At 42.7% G+C, this 25,847-nt stretch overlaps 3 protein-coding genes across 10 annotated transcripts in view; 2 read left to right on the top strand and 1 right to left on the bottom strand.

The window, feature by feature from the left end:
- FHIP2A (FHF complex subunit HOOK interacting protein 2A) overlaps positions 1-12,167 on the bottom strand; it is a 32,939-nt gene extending 20,772 nt beyond the window's left edge. For both annotated transcript variants that reach the window (XM_085582884.1, XM_021525925.4), the window contains exons 1-4: positions 12,031-12,167; positions 4,318-4,396; positions 2,275-2,444; positions 136-240 (exon numbers count right to left, since the gene is read on the bottom strand). In XM_085582884.1, coding sequence (XP_085439010.1) covers positions 136-240; positions 2,275-2,444; positions 4,318-4,396; positions 12,031-12,075 — 399 coding nt within the window. In that variant the 5' untranslated portion in view covers positions 12,076-12,167. The remainder of the gene's footprint in view (positions 1-135; positions 241-2,274; positions 2,445-4,317; positions 4,397-12,030) is intronic.
- LOC110468244 (uncharacterized) lies at positions 9,889-19,042 on the top strand. Of its 3 annotated transcripts, none has more exons than XM_085582887.1 (4): positions 9,889-12,151; positions 13,684-13,782; positions 14,178-14,316; positions 14,546-15,060. In XM_085582887.1, exons 1-3 carry the CDS (start codon positions 11,912-11,914, stop codon positions 14,220-14,222), a joined length of 384 nt encoding a protein of 127 aa, XP_085439013.1. In that variant the 5' UTR covers positions 9,889-11,911; the 3' UTR covers positions 14,223-14,316; positions 14,546-15,060. The 3 variants fall into 3 exon arrangements, with proteins under 3 accessions (XP_085439013.1, XP_085439012.1, XP_085439011.1); XM_085582886.1 differs by lacking the exon at positions 14,546-15,060 and adding an exon at positions 15,750-19,042 and having other exon boundaries at positions 9,890-12,151; XM_085582885.1 differs by lacking the exon at positions 14,546-15,060 and adding an exon at positions 15,747-19,042 and having other exon boundaries at positions 10,079-12,151.
- A 6,388-nt stretch (positions 19,043-25,430) lies between these two features.
- The window catches only part of ABLIM1 (actin binding LIM protein 1), a 191,917-nt gene continuing 191,500 nt past the window's right edge, over positions 25,431-25,847 (top strand). For 2 of the 5 annotated variants that reach the window (XM_085582878.1, XM_085582872.1), the window contains exon 1: positions 25,477-25,601. In XM_085582878.1, the coding sequence (XP_085439004.1) occupies positions 25,589-25,601 (13 nt within the window). In that variant the 5' untranslated portion in view covers positions 25,477-25,588. Of the gene's footprint in view, positions 25,602-25,847 lie in introns of all 5 variants that reach the window. The other 3 variants (XM_085582875.1, XM_085582873.1, XM_085582846.1) reach the window with 3 other exon arrangements.

Here is a 25,847-nt window from a genome sequence, read left to right as displayed (position 1 = left end):
AAACAAACTGATCTGGCACCCAAGCAATTTCCTTAATTCACTTGAAATTGGAAGAATTAAAGATAACATTAGCTACAGCAGAATAAAAGAAACTTGTCATGCAAAAATACAGTTTACTTAAAATCTGAACAGTACCTGCACTGGCCTGTGCACATTTATGTGAGGAAGAAGAGGCTGCCGAATTCTTCCAAGAAGTTTTGTATAAAAAGCCAAAACTTGCTGTTTCATTCCTGGAGGACACTAAAACAAAAACAAATGAACAACAACAAAAATACAATAAATGTGGAGAAAAATACAGATGTAATTTTTTCACTCAGAATGGCTAATTAAACAGCAATGATTTAACCAAAAGTATTTTTACAGCCATCAATTGTTAACATTTTATTTTTATCAATATTAATAGAGATCAATACAAAATGTTACATCTCATTACTGTTTTCTCTTTCAAATTATTCATACTTTCAGTTAATTGCTCTAGGGAAAACTTCTACCCATCTTTGCAGAAAATATTCTGTATCATTACAGTGATAAGGGGAAATTAACTCAGAATTAATTTGCTACAGGTCAGATGTCTTTTAAGGTACTGTGCCACAAAATCCAGCAATTCAGTGAGTCAGAACATACAAATACAGAATGATAAACTATAAAAATTTTAATACCTACAGAAGGTTTCTTAAAGTCATGAGCAATTAACCGTAGCCAGCTAAAGTGTTTATAAATGCACAGATGGTCCAGGACAAGAGAAAGCTGCTGCCTTCCCTGAGCAGAATATAAATCACGAATATCTGTAGAATATGTAGACCCTTGTTCTACTGTCCCTAATGCACCACATCACATGAAACCACATTCTTGTCTCCAGGAGATCTGATGGCTTGTGGACCTTTACGTATCTTTGTTCCTAGCTAAATTCCCCCAAACTAATTAGTTAATAACTAATTTATTAACCATGTTAATAAATGCTGTTAATTTTAACCCACATAATTTCCCTCATTTGCATGTCCAAATGAAGCTGAGGTGGCAACATGGCTCTCCCTTCTAAGTAATTATCTCTAGATTTTTAATCCCTAATCCTTGCAGAGTTGCCAAGCAATTCTTTGAACAGAATAGCAAGATACATACCATCAGGGCACAGCCACAGTAATGCAGTAAGTCTAGCTGACTGCTGTGAAAGGGAACTATTCATTTTGCACCAGATCTTTGCAACATCTTGCAAGCACTGAACTGTGTGTTTACTTCAGATGTATCAACTCACAAGTGGCAAAGTGTAAAGACAGGCTGTACAAGAATTGCCTGTACAGACATATTTGTATGAGTACAGAATGACTTCTCTCAACTCTTAGAAACACTACTACTAATTACCCACTTCACATATGTCACCATTTCATCTTGGTTTCTTGACAACATTTAGAGATTACTGAACGAGCTGTTTCTGAGCAAGTATCTTTAATACAGCAGTGTTGTGGTTCTAAGCCCAGCTGGAGCAGGTGTTTTAGCCTGACTGTAGGACAGCTGATAAAGTAACAGGTACTGCAGATGTCTGGCCCTTCCAGAGCAAGGAACATCTCGGGCTCAGACAGCCACTGTCCTGTGTTGCCTGCTTATGTAAAATCAATTAAAAACTCATGACAATGTGTAGAAGACTGACTGAGTAGGAAACCCTGGAGAGCTCCATTTATCCTTGGAAAGGGATAAGCCATGCCTCCCTGAGTCTGCATTGTGATACAAAACATTCTACTTCATGTGTGCCACAAAGCAGACATGAAGAACCAGACAATACTGCCAAGGTAGGAAAGCTGTCTGAAGATCAACTCAAATTAATGTTTTCTGATATCAAAGTCTTTCTGAGCAATAGCTCAATACATTCAGAAAAGTTCATCGAAAATTTGTTTTTAACACAGCACCTTTCACCCAAGAATCCCCCAACATTTAAGAAAGGGCAGAGAGGGATAATACTGTCGTGCAGTAGCCAGAAAAACTCTATAGACTGAACAAAAATGTTTCTCCTACTTCTACTTTCACCATCAGCATTATTAGAGTGGTGAATCTCACCACTGCCAGCACCTCAGGGGTTTGTCTCACCCTGATCACACCTGCAAAAGGCTGTTATTTGTAGTATGCTGGTAATATGGTGATAGATGTTGGTATATTTGTAATATAAGCAAGCAGCTCTTTGCTAGAGCTGTGTCCCACACTACCACCTACTGTAGAACTTCAGTCTCAGTAACAACTAGGAACTCACACAAGAGATAATCTGTTCTGCTGAGAGATACATACATCAGCTTTTCCTAGGGTGTAGAGTGTCTCCAGAATCTTGTGATGCAGCAAATATTCCATACATGGTCCTGTTTCACCTGATTCCCTCTCATTTTCTTCTTGAACTAAAATATCCAACATCTGTTCCAGGTGAGAGGGAATATTTGTATCAGTCACAGGAGCTTTGTCATCTAAATAAAAGAAATAGGTAATTAAGAATGATTTAAAAATTGCCCTTATACTTAAGTTCAGTTCCAAATTTAAGACTTATGACATCCACTTAAAGAACTCGATACACAGTGAAAGTTTTTAACATGTCTTAAAGAAAACTTCAGAAATGTATCTGAACATGAACACTGGAATATGCATTGGGCAGGTATCTGACCTTGCAGTGGGGAAAAGGTGAAGTGCTAAAATTCAAAACATGCAGTAATTACATGGTCAAAAAAGGAAAATTTCTATTGCCAGACAGCAAGACAAGGAAGAGAAGGTACAATTCTCAATCTTCTGTTTAGTATGAACTAGGTCTTGATAACTTCCTCTTTGACCCTTCATACAGTATTCTCAAATCTGTGAATGGCCTCCAACATCAGCTTAATTTGCAGCTGATCAGTTCCTTTACAAACTAGATCACCAAATAAATGGTTTTTGTGCTGATAACAACAAAGAAAATTCAAACTCTGTTATTTATTCTCCAAAAGCTTTTAGATTTCTTTTTTGTAGTTTCTGCATTAAAATAGAATTCAGCCAAACATTATGAATGAAAGGGTAAGACGTTGGTTTTATTATATTAAAGTTATTAAACTGCAGTGGATTTATGGAAGTAGGAACTGGCATTCACATACTGTAGAACATATCCACACATGAAGATTTTCCTTTTATGTTTTTCAGTTGAGTTATACATGAACAACTATCCTAGGGAAATGGTTACTACTGTTTACGCAATAGTCTAAAAATAACTTGTCACTTGCATGCAACTGGCAACAAGATCACACAGGGAAACTGCCATGTCAGAGTGATTTTGGTCTCTGCCACGAGCTCCAGTTAGCCTGGAGTGTTTTGCTTGAATTTCCTACACATAATTCTGCTCCTGCTGCAGAGGACAGAAATATATCCACCGAGTGGAAACGTCTTTTTCAAAACACTTCTGAAACTCTGGGAGAGAGGTCAGCTTTTATTCAGCACCACGTCACTGCAGGTGTCAGTTTTCCTTGCCACCCTGTCATTTCCACCTTTGGAAACATCACATAGTGTTCCAAAAGATGGGTATTTGGAACCAAAGGTCACGTTACAGTTTTACGAGCAAATATTGATATAAACAAGATCATCAGACACAAACACAGACTCAACAGCTCTTCCAGCAGAAAGTCAGAACTAATAAGCTTGAGGAAAGCACGGCAAGATTAATTCTTAAAACATAACTTTTTCATAAATAGGTCCAAAATTAAAAATTTACATACTGCATAATTGTTGGGAAAAAAACCAAACCAGAGAAGAGTTTTTAAAAAAGCAACTAAACCAATATTTCATCATAGTCTCTATTTTTAAGAAGAGCAGCGTAACATGTAAGGTTTAATAGAACTTGTCTGTGCCATCAAAATACTTAACACTGAGACAAGACACTAAAGCAAAAGTAACTAATACTGAGCACATGGAATCCATCTGTGTCTGGTAAAATCTATGACCACAAAATTACTTTTGTTAAAATCTTGTGAAGAAAAAGAAAATCCCTGATGCAAAGCAATAAAAATGTTAACAGCAGGGACTGCATTTCTGCAGCTGTCTGTTTAGATTAAACAGAGTATGTGAAGGCAGAAACTGGGTCAGATGTAAAAAGGTGCAGTTCTCTACATGGTACTCAAGAAACAAGACTTCAACCATTTTTCATGCCGACTTTTACGGATGGAATCACATGATATTTTTAATTACTAGTTATTGCTTGTATTTTGATTAAAGACATTATTCATATTAGTATTTCTTGAGCTTTACTTTTTAAAAACACTGAAATTCTGAATTCTAGTTTCCACAATAAAAAGACAAACCCAGAATGCTTTTTTCTGTTACCTGAGGTCTCTATATAGTAATGGGTGATTGCTTTCCAGTGGTAAACAAAATCTTCTTGTAATGGAAGGGAAGGTGCGAGCTGTGGGGAAAAAAACCACAACAAAAACCAGTTAGAAATGGAATGAACATATTTGCTCAGAGAATAAATTCAATTTTATCTTATACTTGGACGTAAAGTGCTGCAGATAGTGCTACAGTTGTTACTCTCTGCTCTTTAACAAGGACTACATTCATTATTCATGGCTGAGCCCCATGCCACACTGCCTGCTTGTAAACATCAGTAATAATCTCTGTGATGTCTCTATCACCAGACAATCTATTTGAAGCAAGAAAAGCAATTGCTCCTACAGCAAAGCAACACTAGAAATGCATGCTTGTATTGTTTAGACCACACTTTTGTCCTGTAGGAAAAATCATGCTCTTTCACATCTGCTCTTGATGCCTTCTTGCTTTTCTGTACACTCTGTTCTCTCTGTCTGCTCCTTCAAAAATACCAATTAGTTGCTTTATCCAGTTTTACCATGCCTTTTTTCCTGTTAGCCACAAGTTCTTTTAGAAGATCTTTGTTCAGTTTTTAGGTTGAGTTTTGTTTCTTTTTTCAAATTTTTTTTTTTTTTTTTTTAGGCCCATACCCAAAGCTTGGCGGGTTGTTATTTTTTTTTTTAAACAAATATGTTTATTATTTTATTTCTGCAAGAAAAGGAAGTTTCCTCTTTCCTGGAGGAGTTTGGGATGGCTGGCTGGGCGTGAGCAGCATCCAGGAATAACAACGTGCAAGAAGGAGCCCACCCATGCAGTCACCATCAGCACTGCCCCTTTCCCTCTGAGACACAGGTGGCCTGTGGTCCATTACACCACAGGCAGCCTGTGAATAAAGGACCACAGTCATTTCACCACTCTGTTCTCCAAAGTGAGAGCTGAGACAAGCAGTGGATTTGTGCCCCTGAATGTTTTGAGCTGGTAAAACCCCAAACATTCAATAGGTCACATGAGGATCTGTTGTTATTGAGGTCTAATCCTACTTGCTTGAGGCTTTTTTTTTTCTTTTTTTTTTGGCTCATCAAGTCCTCAAGTCATTCTTTTACAGGTTATCCTGAAATAGGGGATTATCACTGGACAGAATGGCAGCGATGAGTCCTGTGGGCAAACAGAAAGAATCCCAAGTATAAACTGGTGTGTCTGTTTTGGAAGGGTAAGGAGCTGAACCATCCTGACAGGGAATGGAGTCCAGTCCTTCTCAGAATCTCAGAGGGGATGAAGTTGGAAGGGGCCTCTGGAGACCATCCAGTTTAGCCTCCCTGCTACAGCACAGTCACCTGGAGCTGGCTGCTCAGGAGCATGTCCAGATGGCTTTGGAATGTATCAAAGGATGGAGACTCTGCAGCCTCTCCAGGAACCTGTGCCAGGGGTCAGTTAACCACACAGAGAAAGGTTAACTGAAGAAGTTTTCTCCCCAGGAGCTGCAGATACCACATTTGAGACTAAGAACTCTGAACTCCTCTAGGGTCTCCCCCACAGGGTCTGAAATGTGCTGTGTTGTCTCAGTTCCTGGGCAAAGAAGGGCTCAGGGACACAGGGTTCATATATAGCCTAGTACAGTATAGGCTCATATGGTCTTTACCTGGTGTTGCTGGTTTCTTTGAAAAAACCCTGCATGTTTTCCTCATCAGTCTTTTCTTTGCCTTGAATTTAATGACACTTAAATTTATCTTGGTTAAGTTGAAGCCCAGTATATGACGATTATGCCATGCCAAGATATGTGCATTGCTAATTGTTAATGGCCCTTTGCACACAGGACTTTGGAATGCAAGACTCTGGAAAAGTAGTGGTGCTTGGCAACTATCAGCCTCCATGCCGGGTGGAAATGTGCCCTTGGAAATGGCAACCAGGAAAATCAAACTGACAGTGCTTATCCTGTCCCTGGCAGGCTGTGCACTCACTGAGTTCCACAGCTGGGCACTCAGAGCAGCACATTAGCACAGCAGCTATCACACAGTATCTGAACACCCCACACTGCATAAAAGCAGTTTATTTCACTGTGGCACTTACTAAGTTATTGAAATTCAGAAGAATAACCAAACAAACTGAAGACTGAGCATATGATATTGTGCATCGTGCTCTGTATGTCACACTAGCTGCACTAGATGTGTATTTCAAGCAATGTAATGATCATTTCTGTTAAAAAAAAGCTGTATCAAAACCTCAACGCCAGCTGATGAATAACCCAGGGACAACTTTTGAGGAATACAGGCCTCCCAGACCACTCTATTTCCAAAGTAACACATGATAGATAACATTAAAGATTTATCCTTGGCTGATGTGATTTTCCTCTCCACTTCTTCTCATCTCATCTGCCTCAAGATGAATTTAGTGCCTCTGATCAGTGCCAGGAAAAGGATTTCACTTCTCAGCACTGTCAATAATTTATCCACCATGGGAGAGAACTGTGGATATAGACATTCTCCCTCCCTACAAATGCCTCTAGGGACTCTTCTCAGAGGTAAAAAAAAAAAACCTCTAGGACAGATCCTGCAGATCCTGACAGATCCTGATCAAAAAACTCAACAAAAATCCACAGGAAAACAAGCAAACAAACAAACAAAAATAAAGGGAAAAAATTTAAAAAAAAACCAAAACCCAAGCAATCCTCTTAATTTAGTTATTCAGACACAAAAGGAAGACCAAGATACCACCTTGTATGTGTAGAAAGCCAAGCATTGAAAAGCATTAGGAAATGATAACACTTGGTTGACATCCTTTAACCCTACTAGGACGGTAGCACTAGTATGAGGTTATAGTATCTATTTTTAGGATGAATTATTAGCTATCAGCTGAGAAGGAATACATGTTAAAGCTGCCAGCCTGAATAAACACTCTAGTGTGTAAGTACTCGTATGGAGGTTCTGAAGCAAACCAGAATTCCTCGTGAATGCCATTAATTCTTGCTACTTGTCTGATTTAAAGGCATTACCTTAAAAATGTACTTATTTCTCCCTGTTACATGAGCTGGCTAGGACATGGTGCTAACAACACCAAGGTTGTGGTCTGACTTAAGAACTGGACTTGATGGTCCCTGTGGGTCCCTCCCAACACAGAATATTCTGTGACTCTGTAATTAATCCTGATGTAATTAAATATGTTCTTAGTGATTCCAAATCTCAAAGTGAAGCTCTCCTCCTCTGGGGGAAAAAAACCTCCATAATCTTCATGCCTGCAGCGTAGGTGTTGGTATACAAAATAGCTAAAATTCACTGAACACCACTGAACTGCAGCCCACTGGAGCAGCCTCTGATTAGCAAGATCTTCCATCTGGTGCCCAGCTCCAGCAGTTGGGCTTCCCGGGAGTGAGCTGAACTTAACACATGCTGCCTTATTCTTCTGGTGACAATATGTAACAAACAATCAAAGCCCACTCCTTTCAGGAAAAGTGCTGTTCTCAGGAGAGCTACAGATCTTTGACCAGATGGACAGTCTGCTCATTACAAAACTTGTCCAAAATACAATTCCACGTTGTTTTCCAAAGCATAAAGAATTTGTGTTTAGGCAGGAAGAAATAACATAAAGAGCAAAAAAACCTTATATATATGCAGTATTTAACAGCAAATCTTTTGTGCATGTAAAAATAATTGTCATATTTTTCACGTATGCTTTTCAGAAGTGCAATTCAATACTGGAAAGGATGGAAACATCAGAAGCTGGGGATATGCCTCAATATCTTCAGGGCAAATTCACAAAGAAAAGAGAACACTGTATAAAAAAATAACAGGTACTGTCTGGTCAGATGCCAGAGTAAAAAAAAAAAAAAAAAGAGAGCAGAAACTGGGTCAAAGAGAAAGGAAGGGGAAGTGAATGCCCACTGCCCTGACTGACACAGTCACTTGATGTTTTTCTTCACTCTTACTACTGTACCAGTGTGAATGGTCTGAGACAACGTGTGAAAAAGGAATAATGCTTGAAGGTTTACTTGATCTTCAGTGATGAATGCACAGAGTTTATAATGGCCACTGCTCTCACATATAAAATTAAGACTGCTTGCAAGTCATGCATTAAATTTTGTCAGCTAATTTGTTTATACCAGCACAAGATTAAAACACCAAGTAATATAAGGTCATTACATCAAACAAAGTGGGTTCAAGAGGAATAAATTCTGTTCTAATCAGTTATGCAGTTCATGATTTTGGGGCACTGACTGTACCAAGTAACTTGGTTTCTTTCAAAGCTGAGTTTTGCTTCAAAATATAGACAGAAACTACTTGAAAATACAGTAATGTACCAGTGTCAGAGACACAGTGGAATAACAGGCTGGTAGAGAGGAGGTCTTGAGAATCTGCAGCAGGCACCAAAATCTTCATTCATTCAATTGCGTGGTACAAACATTCCTGTTTGACAGCAAACTGCAAAATTCAAGCCAACCAAAATTATATATTTCCTGCAAGGTACACGGCTCAAAAGCATCCCTTTGAACTGACTATTAAGGTGAAATATCCAAAAGCCCAAATCAAACAAAAATGAAAGTCCTTTGAACACTGAGTGGCCATCTCACAGACAAGCTATTTTGTCTAGGGAAACATGAGTGAAAAGCACAAGGTAAGAGCAAAATAAGTCTAACTCGCTGCTTTGTTATTGTACATTACATTTTGTTGTTGCTGACAATATAAAGTGCTCATGGATAGCCCTTTGGGATGAAAGTGGATCAGAAATGCATAGCAGAAAGAAAACATCTCGAGGACAAGCCATATATAAACTGTCACAGATTTAATAATATGAACCCCATGTAGCAACAACATTTCTATTCTGCCCTGAAATAACGGAACAAAGACAGCAGTCCTATCCACCATTCTCACTAACACATCCAACTCAATTTAAGGATGCTCTATTGGCAGGGTAACTGAGGTGGGGCTTGCTCATCTGGATGCTGCAGAGAAATCCAAAAAGCAAAAAGTATCTAAGATATTGGCAGGATTGACATAAGATAAGAGGTTGCAAAAAACTAGAATCCAATAGCAATGAAAGTTAGGACTATGGTTTCGAACACTTGGGCAATTTAGTCAGAAAAGACTGAAAGTTTTGAGCTATTCAAGGAGAATCACAGGATCATAGACAGGTTTGGGTTGGAAGGGATCTTAAAAGACCATGTAGTTCGACCCCCACTACCATGGGCAGGACATTTTCTACTAGGCCACGCTGTTTTAAGCCGATCCAGGCTAGACTTGAACACCACCACAACCTCTCTGGGGAAAAAACCTTGGTAAGAAAACACCTTAGTAAAGAGCAACTGATCCCTTATTCTTGCCTCAAGCACAGTCCTGTCACAAGGGCAATCAGTCCAAGAGTGATACACTGACAACAAGTAAAAGGCAAATACTGCCATGTCTACCAGACTGTCAACCTTTGGAACTCCTGTCAGAGTTCAGAGGGATGGCACATTGAGGGTAAGATAACAGCGATTACCTAAGAGCATGGGAACCCTTACTGTTCAAATGCACTCTCTGAAATCTGCAGGCCTGTGGGCCCCGAGGCAGGGCAGGAGCATTATGTAATTGATGTGCAAAAGAAAGGACAGGGCAGAAGGGCTGTCCAAACCTTTCTCACTTAAGGAAGTCCCACCCATGAAAGCTAAACCCAAGCTCTTCAAGTGCATTTAAGTGCCCAGCTCAGCTGAAAATTGTACAGTTGCAACTCTACATACCCTGGGGTAGGCACCCAAAACTTTTGACAACTGATACCGTATTTACTAGTACTGTTGCTGATATTCAGGGTTAAGAATCCAATTGAGGCTGCCCACATCACACTCGCTCCCCAGCAAAAACAGTAAGCATAAATGATGTTCCAAATTCTCTTGGTTGTGAAAAAGGCAGCATCAAAGTGGACTGAGCTAATATTTAGTATTTACAGTTGTCACTTCCTCATAGCAAAGCTAAGCAGACCACATCTTATTACTACAGGGAGAATGAAACAACTTAAAGCCACATACAGCCACCAAACTGTTTAAAAATTTTTATTTCACAGTTCTGTCTTTATATTACTGGGTCAAACTTAAAAATAAACATTCTTAGTCTCTTCCTACTTTTGCAATTCTATGTTTCATTCCTAGTATCTGTCACAATCCTGTAAATGCAATAGTGCAGTATTTATCAGGAGATCTACCACGGTGGTGGTAGCAGGATGAGGCAATTCTAAAAGGGACACCAGAGTTGAGCAAGAACAAACAGCATGTTTTTGGACAGCACTCACTTGCAAACTGATGGTAGCAATATATTTTTGTATTTTTGTTTGGGTTTTTTAATCAAAACCAGCACATAGTCCCTACTATCTCTACTCTTTTCCTGTTCCATTCAGCTCATTTGTTTTTCCTATTTTTTGCTGGATCTCAATTAAATGCACTCCTTTTTATTTATTTTTGCACACATCAATAATGTGAACACTCTCCTAATAATAACCTCTACTACATCTTTTGAATTGGTAGACCTGAAAGAATACCTTCTCCTCCAATCCTGCATCTCTCAGTCATCCACTCTTATTTCTGTTATTCAAAATGTGGCACAGCTCACCACAATAAACTTTCTTTAGTCAGGCAGACGCTAATTTCTGTTTCCTCTCTAATGAAACCACTGTCTATTGAAGGCATTAATGTGTGGCCTGAATGTTTTCAAGTAAAACATTTTATCATCATTTAAAACATTTCTTTCCATATGCCACTACACCGTTAAAAAAGCAAACTAGAAACCTGTAATTAATACATGCTTAACTTTTAAACCTGAATACTCCTGCAGAACTACAGGCTCATAAAAAGACAGGCATATGCTCAAGTGCAGCATCGAAGCATACATTAATGCACAAAGGCTGCCCCTCAGATGAGGCAGGATTTGGCATGCAGGCTCTCATTTCAATTATTTGGACTTGGCCTGCAAGCTCTTTTTTCAACCATTTAAACATTTTTTTCTTCAACACTTTCCACCTTCACATCAGTATTTCCCTACCCATTTTTATCACCTCTTTACACTCAAAGTCTCCTGGGTGTGCTGTTTTATGGGAGAGGCTCTGAAAGGCAGGGAATTACTACCAAGACCCCACCTCACTGAAAAGCAAAAAATAAATGGTGTGGCCAGGCAGTGCGGAACGCGGCCTTTAGCAATGGAGCTCGCGAACAGGCCCCGTTTCCTCTGCCCAGTCCGTCAGGAAACCTCGCTGCACCCACAGCCCCGGCAAGCCTGACCCCCACGCACAATGACAGCATAAAGCAGGGATGGAAAGGGTCGCTTTGAAACTGATGACATCCTGCTAAAGCACCGCTGACGGCGACTGTTGTCTACTGGTGACGACGAGATGGAAATGCTGGGCAGTTTCCTGATTGTTCTCCTGTATTGTTTGTCTCGCCGGACAGCCGGGCAGCGGCCGGGTGGGGGCCGGGCCAGGCTGCCCTCAGGCCCGGCGGTGACAGCCGGAGCCGCGCGGGGCCGCCGCCGCTCCCTCCTCCCCCGGCACCCGCGGCTCTCCAGGGCCGCAATGGGGCCATTCGTTCCCCTCCCGTGCTCCCGCCGGGCCCAGCTCGGCCTCCGCCTCCCCGGCCCGCGGAGAGCCGAGCCGGGAGCGGATGCTCGCCCTGCGGGGCAGCGGGGAAGGGGCGCCCAGGCGGAGCCCCCGCTCCGCGCTCGGCGCTAGGCCCGGATCGCATCCCCGGCGCGGCGTGGCCGGGCCCGCCGGCGGCCTTACCGCCTCCACGGCGTGCTGCAGGATGGAGGTGAACTTGGAGAACATCCTGTCCCGCGACTGCAGCAGCCGCTGCCGGGAGGACCTCGAGAGCTCCTCGATGCGCCGCCGCCGCCGCTCCAGGGTGAGGGCTGCATGCGGGGGCCTGGCCGCGGGGATCGGGCGGGCGGGCGCCGGCGCTGCCTCTCGCTCCCCGGCGGACACCGTGGCACTGACACCGCCGGCTGCGCGGCGGCGGCTGCCGAGGCTGCGGCTGTCCTGCAGGGGCCGCCACCGCCGCCCGGCCCGGCTCTGCCCGCCCCGCTCCGCCCGGCCCCGGGCGCGGCCGGCCGGGAGCGCCGCGTTCCGTTCCGGCCCGGGCGGGTCGCGGGCCGTGCGCGACACCGCCGGGCTGTGGGCGGGCCGCTGCGGGCCCTGGCCGGCCCCGCTTCTGCGGGCAGCGCCCGGCTGCGGGTGGATCACCGTCACGGAATCTCTTGGATTGGAAAGACCTCCGAGGGCATCGCGGCCAGCCTTCGACCTTACACCGCCATGTCAGCCAGACCATGACACTGAGTGTCATGTCCAGTTTTTCCGTAAACACCTCCAGGATGCTGACCCCACCAGCTCTCTGGGCAGTCCATTCCCATGTCTAATCACCCTCTGTGTGAAGTAATTCTTCCTAATGGCTAACACAAACCTCCCCTGTCACAGCTCAAAACCGTGTTCTCTTCTGCCACTGGTCACCTGGGAGCAGAATGATCCCCACCTGGCTACAGCCTTCTGCCAGGGAACTAGAGAGAGTGATAAATTCCTCCATGAGCCTCCTTTTCTCCAGGCTAAACAGCCCCCATGCCCTCAGCCACTCCACACAGGACACATGCTCCAGACCCTTCCCCAGTTTCTTTCCACCTTCCTTGGACTAATTCCAGTGCCTCAATGTCCTTCCTGAATTGAGGGGCCCAGAACTGCACACAGCACTCGAGGTGTGGCCTCAGTAGTACTCAGTGCAGGAGGACAACAACTTCCCTGGTCCTGCTGGCCGCTGTTTCTGAGATTGGCCAGGATGGCACTGGCCTTCTTGCCCACCTCGGCACACACTGTCTTGGGTGAGGGGAAGGGATGCCCACCTCCACAGAGCCTGTGCCCGAGGCTGCCATCAGACTTCCACCAAGGCTTCTGGGGTCCTCAGAATCATGAGGGTGGGGAACTGCCTCCACCCTCCTCCTGGGACAGCATGGATACAGAACAACCCTGGCATGTATGGCAAAAGGCCCAGCTTGCTCTCTGCTGAGACATTTTGGGTCTGCCATCATCCACAGGGATGATGAGATCCTCAAGGAAGTAACTCTTCACAAAGCAGTGTAAGGGTGATGAACTCAGAAAGTCAGTTGTGGATTCCACAAGTTGTGGGATCACCATCCCTGAAGGTGTGCAAAAAATGAGTGGACGAGGCACTTATTGATATGGTTCAGTGGGAATGGTGGCATTAGATCAAAGCTTGGACTTGACAATCTGGGAGGTCTTTTCCAAACATAAATGATCCTGTCTTCTTGTTGCTGGATGAGAGGCTGATGGTGTGGGTGGCATGGTCCTTGCAGGGTACCACAGATGAGAGGGCTTGTGGCTATGTGCACATTGCTTATTTCACTGTCTGTTGGATTTTTTCCTACCCAGAGGAAAGGAGACAAAGAGAGCTTCATTTCACCTCTGAATCAAATACTTCAAAGAAAAAGACCATCCCTCCCATTTTGCAGTGCTACAGGAAAAGCAGAGGTAAAGTGGGGTGAGCAGAAGTTATAGCTGGCAAGCAATTTGATGTTTTGGGAAAATGTTTGGACATTGGGCAAATTGACATAGGAGAACAGGATGACTTTGGCACTGGGTAGCAGAGTAAAATGTTGGGAAGATGATAGACCAGTGTGGGAAAGGGAGGGACACTGTTGTACCAAATGAAGGGAAGCTTCCACGTTAATTTTTGGAGAGGAATCAACACCAGCTTCCTCATATACTAGGATGATGGAGAGAGAGATGAATCAAAAGACCAAACAAAACTACTATTTAACTGTTGTTTTTGAAATTGTGTCTGGGAAGTCTATAACGATGTTGTGATTAAGTCTTACTAATGATTCTGCTGTACTGATTGCTATTACTACCCCTGTGCTTTGCAGGCATGGAGAGCTATACCCCAAATACTCCATGGAAGTAAATACTAGTTGTATGTATGCACCTTTGTTGCAGTTGTTAAAGAGCAGAGCTATTTCCTTCTCAAAATCCAGGAGTCTCAATATGTCAATATCAATTTAAAAGGTAATTATGTTGGGTTTTTTTAAATCTGCTTTTTCTCTATTTGTCAACTTATATTCTGTAGATGTTCATAGGAAATGTCAATTTTCTGTGTGGGTAGCCAGATGATGAAACATCTCCGTGTTTAGGTGATTATTAACTGGACAGGTGATGCATTTGGAAGGTGTCTGCATATCTGTGTCCAAGAGAATGTGGTCATTTAAGATGCTTTTGCAATCTGCTTTTTTTTCAGCAAAAATGTCTTTTAAATGTGCTTGGGCTGTCTCATCTCCAAGCAGCAGAATGAATAAAGAAACAGTAAGATATCATAAAGATATAAAGGAGACAGTTTTATCACCGTGAGAGTATTCCTAATCGTACTTAACAATTTATGAAATCATAAATCACAGAATCACAGATGGTGAGGTAAAACTTTATAATGCTTGAGGGCCTCTTATTATTCTAAGAGTGACTAATGTGTATAAACGCATTATTATTTAAACAGAACAGTTCATTATGGTTGAAATTAAGATTTTAGTTGTAAAAGTGACTTCTTATTGAGATTTCTCAATGTGAAATGCCTTGCAGTAAAGGAAAAAAAGAAAGAAAATATTACATGTAAATTATTTTTCCTAAGCCTATTAAACAAACTGAATCTCTGCATTTAACCCTGCATTTACCAGCCAATAGATTGGGCCTGAATTTGTAGCCATAGTGCAGAATCCAGTCTTTGGTGCTTATATGTCTTGCAAATAGTAGATTTTTTTTTTTAATAATTTTTTAAACTAGTGTCTAATTTCTCAACCATATATATATATATGTATTTATCTCTGCTGGGAATAGTGGATAAATACTGGCAAACCAATAGTAATGAAATCACTGGAAACTAATAGAAGAATGGTTTCACCAGTGTCAGTGCAGAAGAACTCGGGAGAGGTTACATTTTGTTTGGATTCTTCTTGTTCTCATTTGGGATGATTCAATTGGAGATGCTGCAGTTATGGATGGGCTACCAATGTCATGTCATGTGCAACAATCCATCTTCACCTGCTCATGCTTGATGTTATTTCCACTGAAATAAACACAAATGTTACTACCTATTTTAGTACCCTTGAGAGCACAGTTCAGCTGGCTTGGGGTTGGTTTTTTTTTTTGGTGTTTTTTTTTTTTTTTTTTTTTTGGCAAGGTAGTTCTTTTTTTGGAAAAGTACATGCAATGATTTAGTGTTTTGCTTGAATGTGAGAAGTGAAAGTGTGAAAGTGAGGCTGTTCTAATTGATAGAGCTTTTGGGAACTTTCTCCTTTCTTACAAATTAATGAAATTGTCTAAATTAAACCAATTTAGATGGTGTGTGACTGAGATAATGTGCTGGCCTTTTTATCTGAAAATCTCTCTGCTATTTGGATTGATGGCACCGGGCCAATGTCTAATGGATGCATTTGTCTACATTACAGAAGAAGTTCCTGCAGTCTGGACTTTTGCTTCAGAGAGCCTGAAGATTTGGTGAATTTTTTTACCCTAGATGAAAATTTTCCTGTTAGCGCTATGCCAAATATCTGTTGATACTCTGTGCAAGATTTTATTGTGTTTGTAATAATCAGATTGACATCTATGTTTATAGTGAATGCTTGGATGAAATAAAGAATGAAGTTTTAGTGGTTCAGCATGATCTCTGCTTTTGGGTAGAGGTAAGAAGATATTTAGCATAGTTTTCAGACCTTTCTGATGCTGGGCTTTACTACAGAATGCAAACATGCTGTGCATCCACACTGAAGAGCATGCAGGGGAACTGAAGTCATTTTCTGTCATGAATTTTCTGGTTCCGTGCTCTCAGCTGCGTACATCACCTCCCTCCTTGCAGATTCACCAGCAGCTCCATGTAATCAGCTCATGCAGTATTTCATAAATCCCATTTTCAGGCATTTCCTGGCCTGTGCATTCTGTTCCACATCTGCACATCTGCTCTTTCTGTGGAGACATTAATTTGTCTTCTGCTGGGTTACAAACTTCCCAGTCGTCTGTCTATTGTCTGCATGCTCACCTGCCACATCTGCAAGAGTCTCCTGACACCAGCACTCATTGCTACCATGCAGGACACAACACTGGGCAAATATTGCCTGCCCAGCAGCTATTCCTTGTTTGTGCTTCAGTTACACTCTCTGTACCACCCTGCTAATTTACCTTATGTAATGGCTTGTAAAGGAGACTTCTAGAAGGTCAGAAGTACATGTTGTTAGTAAAATGAGACATTTCTGATCACATCATATTTTCCTCTAGTATTTCTGTTTCACTGGTAACATTAAAACCCAGGCTTTTTTCTATAAGTAAATATATGGATGTTCTGCCATACAGTATCTGCAAGTGCTAGCATATCATAAATTACTGAGAGCAGATAAAATACCCTCAATTAGAGTTTAGCCAATCTTACTGCAGGCTGGCAGGAGCACAAGGATAATGGCATGTGGTAGTGAAAGCCAAAGCAAGGAGATTAAAAATAAACTACTCCGTTTATGCTATATTGCAATTGTAACGAATGCAAGCATCTGAATGTGGTATAAATAAACAGAAAACTGGATTTTGCCATAAAATACTGGGAAAAAAAGTTGAATGGTCTACCTGATATAAATTGGTTCCCTCAATCTTTTGTCTGAGTACTTGCAGTACGAGAGGGAAGTCTGGAAGCCAGAATCTGTGTGTGTTTCTGGGGAGAATTTAGGTGCTTAGCCTTGACCCTACTAAGAGATTTCTGAGTAATTTTGAGATCAGCTCTGATTGCATTGTTTGTTTTCTAAAGCATAATAAGATTTCATTGTTACTTACATCTTTGGATTAAGGAATATAATCTGTTGATCCCTAAAATTTCATCAGATAATCTGCTTAATCATAAGCAAAAGCTGATCTTGATAGTCCATATGAGTTATGCAAATTAAATCAGGCACATTACTACCATGCCAGTATAGAAGCTTTCAGCAGAGCTCTCCTTCTCATTAGTCCAAAATTAAAGTAGGTTTTTGTCATATTTTAAATTCGCATATCTTTATCCTGAGGTATAATTGAAATCTCTCATGGAGCCCGACATGAAATGTTGTCACTGTAAAACATCTTAATTTTGAAGCAAGTGCCTGAAATATTTATAACCCACTCGGTAGCGGCTTCGAGATTAATTTTAAATTATTGATAGCACAATTACCTAGGCAGGCCCAAACTCTAGTGCCACAAGGCGCTCCAGCGTCCACCGTCCTTGGAGCTGGATGAGAAATTCCAGCGGCGTCGCAGGGGCCGCCCCGGGAAGCGGCCGCTGCCAGTCCCAGCTGTGGACAGCAGAGGGCGCAGCTGGCCGGGATTCACCTCTGCGGCCCACGAGGCTTCGGAGCGGATCCCTCGCGGTGCTTTTTTCGGGAAAAAACATCCCTGTGCATCCCGTACAGAAGGAACTGGTTTGCCAGCTAGTAATGTCACCTCTGGGCTTACCTGCTGTGTATTACTTAGCTTTGGTTGCTACACCTGACAGCCCGTTGTCTTGGCAGTTCACTTGTCCCGCTTGGCTCCTGGATGATGTTATTTGAAGCTACAGGTCTGGTTTGAATTTACAAAGACATTGACTAACCCCTGTGGCTCTCACATCCCACCTGATATTTGCGTCATCTTCATCACAACTAAAGATTAACGAATTTAAGAAGGGTCCTCTATTTAAAGACTGGCCCTTCTTGGCAACTAACTGAATTCTCCTGTGATACCCACAGAGGGGAGAGTGTATGAATGTCAATATTGCATTATTTTACCTGTTGGTAGGGGTTGAGGGAGAACCTGAACACTTCCTAATAGAATTTAATGTTCAGAAGCTATACTCTGAGCCAAACTCCATTTCCAGAAAAAAGTCTGTACAGCTCAATCCTTTGTAATTTCGTTCTGAGTCATCAGCCCTGTAGGAATGAGTGTCTGTACTTGGATGAAGCCTTCAAGGAACTAAGCTGGAGGCACTACTAACAGTGAGCAAAGAAAATGAAGTCTGTAGGACCCAGCATCATGTAGGAATATTTCTGTTGCTCATCCCTGTTCTCTTGCCTCGGGCTGCTTTGGACTAGTTTGACATTCAGGCCTCATGTTGTGAAATGCTGAAGTAAGCAGACCTGTGTCTGCAATGTAGCTAATATAAAGGAACCTGTTCCTGATTAGATCTTGGAGTGGTGCTGTAATACACTGTACTTGATTCCTGCCTGGCAGCTCATGTGCCGAGTGAAATATTTCCAGGCATTTAGTTTCTCTGGGTTCATGCTCAGAAGCTGTTATCCTCTGGGTCTGCCAGGAAGTCCCAGGTGGTGTAGATTGAGCTGTTATTTGTACCTGGAGTGCTCGACTGCTGCTTCAGACACCTGCAGTCTGCATTTCCTTCTTCCTCTGCAGCAGCAGCAACCAGGCAGCAGAGAGCCAATTGCCATATTGGCATTACGTGTACATCATAAATCAAAATTCTGTGTCCAAGTGTCGAAATCCTGTACTCACAATAATCAGTTTCTGTGTGGTGTTGCAAAACAATTTGTCCCAGATCCAGATCCCAGCCCGCAGAGGGCAGCCCGACCCCATGTTTTACTCCACTGATGTGCTTAACTAGGGAATTCAGTCATCTGCTGGCATCTCTGTCTGCATGACTTGCTGTGGAATAAACAACTGAATGTGGTGGAGAATTGGCATCAGCTTTAAGCTCAAACAGATTCAAAAGTAAAAAAAAAAAATAAAAAACTAAAAAAAATGGTGTGACTGAATTAAACCTTCTGGGTTTTAATTTAACACATTGAAATAAAAATGTTGCATGAGAAAACTCATCTAGATCTGAGCTTTAAATACATTATATGTATAACAGATAGAGTTATTGGTATATGTCAATAGGAAAGAAAAATAACCCAGAACCTCTGTACATGAACATATTGGGCAAGACTAACAGGAAAAGTGTTGGGGATTTTTTTCAAAATATTTTCAGGAATCTTTCAGGATTTGAGTTTATTGTTGCCATGACTCTAGGACTATGGTTTTGACTGGTTCTTTCCCAAGTGTGTCCTGAGTCCTTGTGAAGCAGGCATCACATTTCCAGGAGATTTTTGTCTAGGAGGGTGTGTCTACCTGCAAGCATTTGCCTTGGCTATAAAACTGATCAATGCCAGGTCAGGTACCAGGGGCTGATATCTTGACTTAGTATGACAAGGAACAAGGCATTCAGTTCCTGAAAAAGAGCCAATACTTTGTGCTCTCAAATCAAATTGCATCCACCATCTAATTAAGGAATGATCTTGATACGCTCTGAAGGGAGGCCTGTCCAATTCTATACTTCTCAGCCAGAGGGCCCTGCAACACAGAGCTCAGAACAGAAAATATGTATAAAGAAAATAGCATGTGAAAAATTAAGACAGTGATGTGTGAATTCCAGGAGTACAGGGAAAAACCTAAGTATGTCTTAGGATCAGACATCAAATTACACACTGAGGTACTTTCATGATGATTTAGATAATTTATTTTCTTTTGGCCCCAGAATTTCTACCCCACACAAGCCTGGCTGTTCACAGAAGAATGTAATGTATACATTTCTCAGAGTTTGGCTCATTGTAATTGCAACCACAGGTGTATTTTCCCTCTGATTCACCAAACTTTCCTGTGTAAAGCAGTGCTGAGAGATTTTGACTCTAACTTATTCAGAATATTCTTTGCTATTCTTGCCATGTTATTCATAACCATCTTTGCTAAAGTGAACTTTGACCAAGGGCATGCCTGCCATGTTTTACATGATGCAAAAACTACTTTGTGGAAAACACAAATTTAACAAATTCTAACTGCAAAATTTAATTCAGTTTGGCCACACAAATTCTTTAGGGTAAAGCAGGGCACATAGTGAGATAATGCCCTTACTTGATGCAGCTCTGAAAAGTATATACATAGCAACAAAGGCAGTTTGTGGGATTGTCTCTGTCTCTCCTGAATGCAACCACTGGTGCAGGTGCTCCATCACAGAAGGCCTCTTGATGGTCAGGCAGGAGCTGCCCTTGGTGAAGCCACGTTGTCTTTCTGAAATCACCTCCCTGTTCTCCCTGTGCTTTAGCAGAGCTGCTGGGAGGATCTGTTCCCAGACACAGAGGTGAGGCTGATGGCTCAGTGCTTCTTCCCAGGCTCCTCACTTCTAGCCTTTTTAAAAATAGGAGCAATGTTTGCCTTTTTCCAGTCACCAGGGACTTCACTTGGCTTCCATGACTTTTCCAATATCATGGAGAGTGGCCTGGCAACTACATCAGCCAATTCCCTCAGGACTCTGGGGTGCATCTCATCATCTCCCACAGCCTTGTGCTCACAGCTCTTACTCCCAGAACATATTTCATACGTGACCTTGGGAGAACCTGGTGCAAAACCTGGGAAAGTTCCTGACTCAGAGCTCTTTCTTGGCATCTTCCTGGTAAGGTTCACACACAGGGGTGATGCAGAAGTTCTTCAGCAGCAAATGCTGCCCAACATTTAGATGACATTTCCAAAGCTGACTCTCAGAAAAGAATTTGTCATTTTGGCCTTTGTGTCCTAAATTCCCACAGGTACAGCAGTCATTTTGATGGAAGATCAGTATAGAGTAGGTATTCATGGGCTTAATAAAAGTAGCAAGTGACCAAATGCAACACACCAGAAAAACAAGATCAGTATCTGGCAGACACCTTTACCCAGCCTCCAGCCTAGTGAAGCCAAATATTTGCATGCCATACAAAAAAAAAAAACAAAAAACAAACCCTACACCACCAGATTATTAGATGGTGGAAAGAGTTAAGCAAATCAACAATCTAGTTTTTCCTTAGTTTTTCAGAATTGCCAATATTTCTGGCTTATATAAAACCTATAGCATTTATGTGATAGCATCATTTTATATAATCTATGTAAAACTTCCTAGGTTATTCAAGTCTGGTAGTCAAGACTGACTCAGGATAGCATAAATTCAATATTGGAACTTTTGCCATGAAAGTGCATATTCCACAGAACAATATGGAAGGTTGAATAACATGTAGAAAAAAGGAGTTTTTTAAGAAAACCAGAATAAGAAGAAACCAGGATGACTCTGGGATTTGGCTCACTCAGGAGAACTTCCTATCTTTTTGATTTTTTTTTTTAACCGTTAAATCTCTTTTTAGATATATGTTTGTGGGATATTTGGGGAAAAAAAAAAAAGGAAAAATTTAAGGAAAGATTTCTATTATTATTTGATGTGAGTAATTTGGAGCTCAGTTCTCCTTTGAAATGTATAAAAGGGAACTTTTCTCCAAAAAGATTAGTAAGAACTGCCCTGGAAGCTCAGTGTAATAAGTGAAAGGCCATGTATTTATTTGAATATCTTCTCCATTACTGACTAATTGCAAATTCTAGTAAGAGTCTTATATTGAAAGCAAGAGAACTGTCTTGCTTTCTTGTCATTCATGTCACAGGAAACTATTTATTCTGAGCTTATTAAAATTCTGATTAAATTATCAGGATTAGTAATGCTCTAGATTTTGTTAGGTTTGAATTCCCTAAAAAATAAGCCAGTGGAATTATGGTGGAAGATATGGGAAAAATTTGTAGAATAATCCAATGGTTTCCATCATTATTCAGACCAATCCTGGCCATCCTTACCATTTGCCTTGCCCACAGAAATTGATCTTGGAAACCTACTTCTGTAAGAATTTGTCTGTTGTCCCAAAAAAATTCTGATTTTTCTCACAATGATTTTCAAGAGGAAAGATCCTGCATTGTGCAAAAATAGGTATGACTGACTGATGAGTTATCTGCATCAGACAAAGATGCAATGCTGATTTTTACCTGGGTTTTTTTGTTTGTTTGTTTGTTTGTTTTTTAATTCCCTTTGTCATTCTGTGCTGATTTTCATGAAAAACAAATAAATTTACATACCACTGATGGGTCTTAATTACTTTTAAAACTACTATCCTACTCTATAGGGACAAACTGGTTCCAAAGTGATTAAAGGAGAACTTTCTGGTTTCTTTTCACGCAAAGGTTAAGTGACAGCAAGGTATGCTGCACAGAGAACACAGTCCAGTATTTGGGATACTTTTCTTTGAAGATGCAAGTTCTGTGCTTTGCTCTGACATAGATTTTCCCTGTGACCTTGGACAACACACTTAGCTCCTCAAGGGCATTGAGACAGGACTTGGAAACACCTATTGTTTGGTAAAATATATTAATATTTGGCCATCTCTAAAAAATAATGAGGTGCCTGTTTGGATCTCTTGAAGCCTGAACACATTAAAAATAATTACCTTGCTGGATCTTTTCACACCATGAGTTAGAAGCTTAGTCTGTACAGTCAATAGCAAAATGCAGGAGATAGGATCCTACTTCCCAGCTGACTAATTCAGAAGCCTCAGGTAGATGCCTGAAATAAAACAATGTCAATCACTGCTCCTTAATGGACTCCTGAAGTAGTCAGGAAACGGCTCAATCAAACAGCTCAACAGCTGTTGCTGCTAAAAAGGATCTTCTTTGTTGCCTCTAATGCTCCTCACCCTTCCTGGCTGTGCAGTTCTGCACTCGCCTTCAGCCATGTTCCAGTGTTGATCTGAGCCTTTGGTTCAGACAGCAAATGTAGGGAATTTGGATACAGAAAGTGAGCAACTCTTTGTTAATTAATGAGCTAAAGTAGTTCTGTGAGGCTCAAGCCAGCACTGCAGTGAGGGAAGCAGGAGCACATGGGTTGGACTGAGAGAAGAGGGACTGAGCAAGCCTTGGATTGGCTTGTCCATCTTCTCTGACTCAACTTCACCTGTAAAATAATGATCATGGTGTCTCACTTCTCTGTACCTTCCTTTTCTACCCTCTTGAGCTTCCTTCCACATTCCCTATATACTGACAGGATCTCAGACAAAAACCTCAGGAGCTGATCTAGCTGCCCACATGCAGATGTAGACAACTGCTACTTGTAGCTAATGAAGACACGGCCTCCAGAACTGGTAATTGTCTCCACTGCAGCTTTTCTCCTTTATTTTAATTTTTTCTTCTTAAGTGTTAATTACTACAAAACTCATAGGGATGTAGAACTTGTTCTGAATTATACCTTTTAGTCAACCTGAATTAAAATTCTCCATATCCAAATCTGAAAATTCTTGGAGGCGATATGGTGGAGGGGACAGACAGGAAAATAAAACTCCATCAGCCTCAGGTCCTCAATAAATCCAGCTAAAAAGCTCACTTTAATAAATGAGTGCTGTATCTGACCCATTTTAGTATTCTCTGGCCAACATGTCTGTTCAACTTCTCTGCCACAGAGCATTTACACAATGAATGGAATAAACTCTTTGTGTTCTGTAGAATCCCAAGGTACAAATTCCTTTCCCTTCCTACTTCCTAGCAGTATAAAGAAAGGAAGTTCTTAATTAAAAAGCTAATTTGTGCATGTCCCTGAACCTTCTTTTTAAAGCCATCTATTAAGTACCACATGGGAGAACCTGTGATAGTGCTAGTCTGAAACTCACTGAGGAAGTGAATAGGAAATGACTTAATTAAAAATACAAAATGGTGTCATACATACACATTGACTGAGAAAAACCTTGGCTCTTTTGGACAAGAAAGAAAATTTGAGTTATTTGTAAGTGGAAAATTCTCCTAATTTCAGAAAAGGATCAGGGAAAAGAACTGTTTGTCAAGGGATATCAGATCACCAGCTAAGGATAATACCATAAGAGTTTAGAGAAAGAAGAAAAAAATTAGATTTATTTTATTCCTGCTGCCAGATTCATAAACATTTGCAAGGGGGAAGAAAACAGAATGATATAAGGAATATTATTGAATTGAAGTGTATTGAACACCGGGGTAATCCATGGCAAACAGGGCTGGATGTGACTAAAAGTCTTTGCAGCGTGTGAGCGTGACCACAAATTCAGGCAAACACATGTGCCAATTCATTTTTTGTGCCTGAGTTCCCTGATGAGGATGCATGTGAGTGCTGCCCATCCTGCTTTCCTACACAAATGCCTTTCCTACTTGGCTGGCATGAGGAGAAGGTGAGCAGTGCCAGAGGCTGGACCTGACACAGCAGAGGCACTGGCTGGGCTGCACTTGCATCCAGCAGTGAAAATCCATGATACAGCTCCGGGCAGCTTCCATTCCTGACCTGTGCCCACATGATCATGCAATCTTTACCACCTCTCAGATACGATTCTGGTAATTGTGGGGTTTTTTGAGAGAAAAATTGTGTAGGCTTCTTGCTAGAATGAAGATGTGTAGTGCATGGTAGATCAGAGTGGAGGAGTGTGATTCAGTCTTTCCTGTCATTCAGTTTGCATGTTGGCTCCTTGCAGAACATCACAGATTGGGCTTTCTGTTTCTGAGTTCATAGTTGCCCATTCTGAAATTGATAAAAGTCTGCTCTAATGTTTTAACTGCACTATTCTGATGTGATCTTCTAACCTGTCATTCTTGACAAACTAGATTGTTGATTTGCTTAACTCTTGCCACCATCTAATAATCTGGTGGCGTAGGGGTTTTCTTTTTCGTATGGCATGCGAATATTTGGCTTCACATGGCTGGAGGCTGGGTAAAGGTGTCCACCAGATACTGATCTTGTTTTTCTGGTGCGTTGCATTTGGTCGCTTGCTACTTTTATTAAGGTGCCAGGAAGAAGCTGAGTGCTCTTTTCCGTGTGTTAACGCCATGTTGCTTTGCAGAAATTCTGTGTTTATATACAATTTACATACAGTTACGCAGGTACCTCTTTGCTGTTCGGCGCGTGAATTTCAAGTCGTGCCACAGACTTCAGCGCCAGTCCCGAACGAGCAGAGCCGCTCAGCGACTCCGGGAGCAGACACGCCTATCCAGCCCTCGGAGGAGCCGGAGCTCCGCCGCGCTGCTCGCCTCGGCGTCCGCGGCTGCCGCCCTCTGCGGCACCGCGCCCCGCACCTCGGCCCGCCGCTCCCCGCGCCGTCACCGCGCCCGGCAGCGGCTGCGGCCGCGGCGGCTCCGCCGGCGCTGCCCCGCCCCGCGGCCGCTCCGCGCCGGCACACGCACGGGCAGACCCGCACACACACACACAGACACACACAGCCCGCACACACCGCCGGGCAGGGCAGGGCAGGGCAGGCACGGAGCGCGGCGGCGGCGCGGACCCGCCCGCCCCGGCCCGGCCCAGCATCGGCCGCCGCCCCCCGCATCGGCCGCCGCGGCGCGGAGGGTGCAGGGCGGTGCGGCCGTGCCGCCACCGCAGCAGCAGCAGCAGCAGCAGCAGCAGCAGCAGCAGCGGCAGCAGCAGCAGCAGTTCCGCGGCTGCCGAGCCCGAGCCTGAGCCATGTCTGCCAGAGGTGGGTTCTCCGCCGCGCCGGGGCAGCGCCGGGCTCGCGTCCCCGAGGCGCTGACCTTGCCGCCCGGCCGCGCTGCGCTGCTCCGCACCCCGAGGCTGCGCCGGCGATTTCGGGGCGGGGGGCGGCCAGGGGATGATCCCCCGCCGGCCGCCGCCTGCCCGGTGCCGTTCCGCAGCTGGGCCGTGCGGGGCTGGATGCCGCAGAGCATCCTCCGGGGCCGGGCAGCCGCCGCACCTGCCGGGGCGC

Source organism: Lonchura striata, chromosome 6 (genome assembly GCF_050655825.1).
Source record: "Lonchura striata isolate lonStrDom1 chromosome 6, ASM5065582v1, whole genome shotgun sequence".
Lineage (NCBI taxonomy): Eukaryota > Metazoa > Chordata > Aves > Passeriformes > Estrildidae > Lonchura > Lonchura striata.
This window is presented reverse-complemented; position numbering and strand designations above follow the sequence as displayed.

Excerpts from the sequence above, each read along its gene's own strand:
- LOC110468244 (XM_085582886.1), top strand. The coding sequence starts at position 11,912 with ATGCTCGCCCTGCGGGGCAGCGGGGAAGGGGCGCCCAGGCGGAGCCCC. Across the intron at positions 12,152-13,683 it reads GCCGCCGCCGCCGCTCCAGG|AGGAAAGGAGACAAAGAGAG; the intron begins GTGAGGGCTGCA and ends TTTCCTACCCAG. Across the intron at positions 13,783-14,177 it reads GTGCTACAGGAAAAGCAGAG|GCATGGAGAGCTATACCCCA; the intron begins GTAAAGTGGGGT and ends TGTGCTTTGCAG.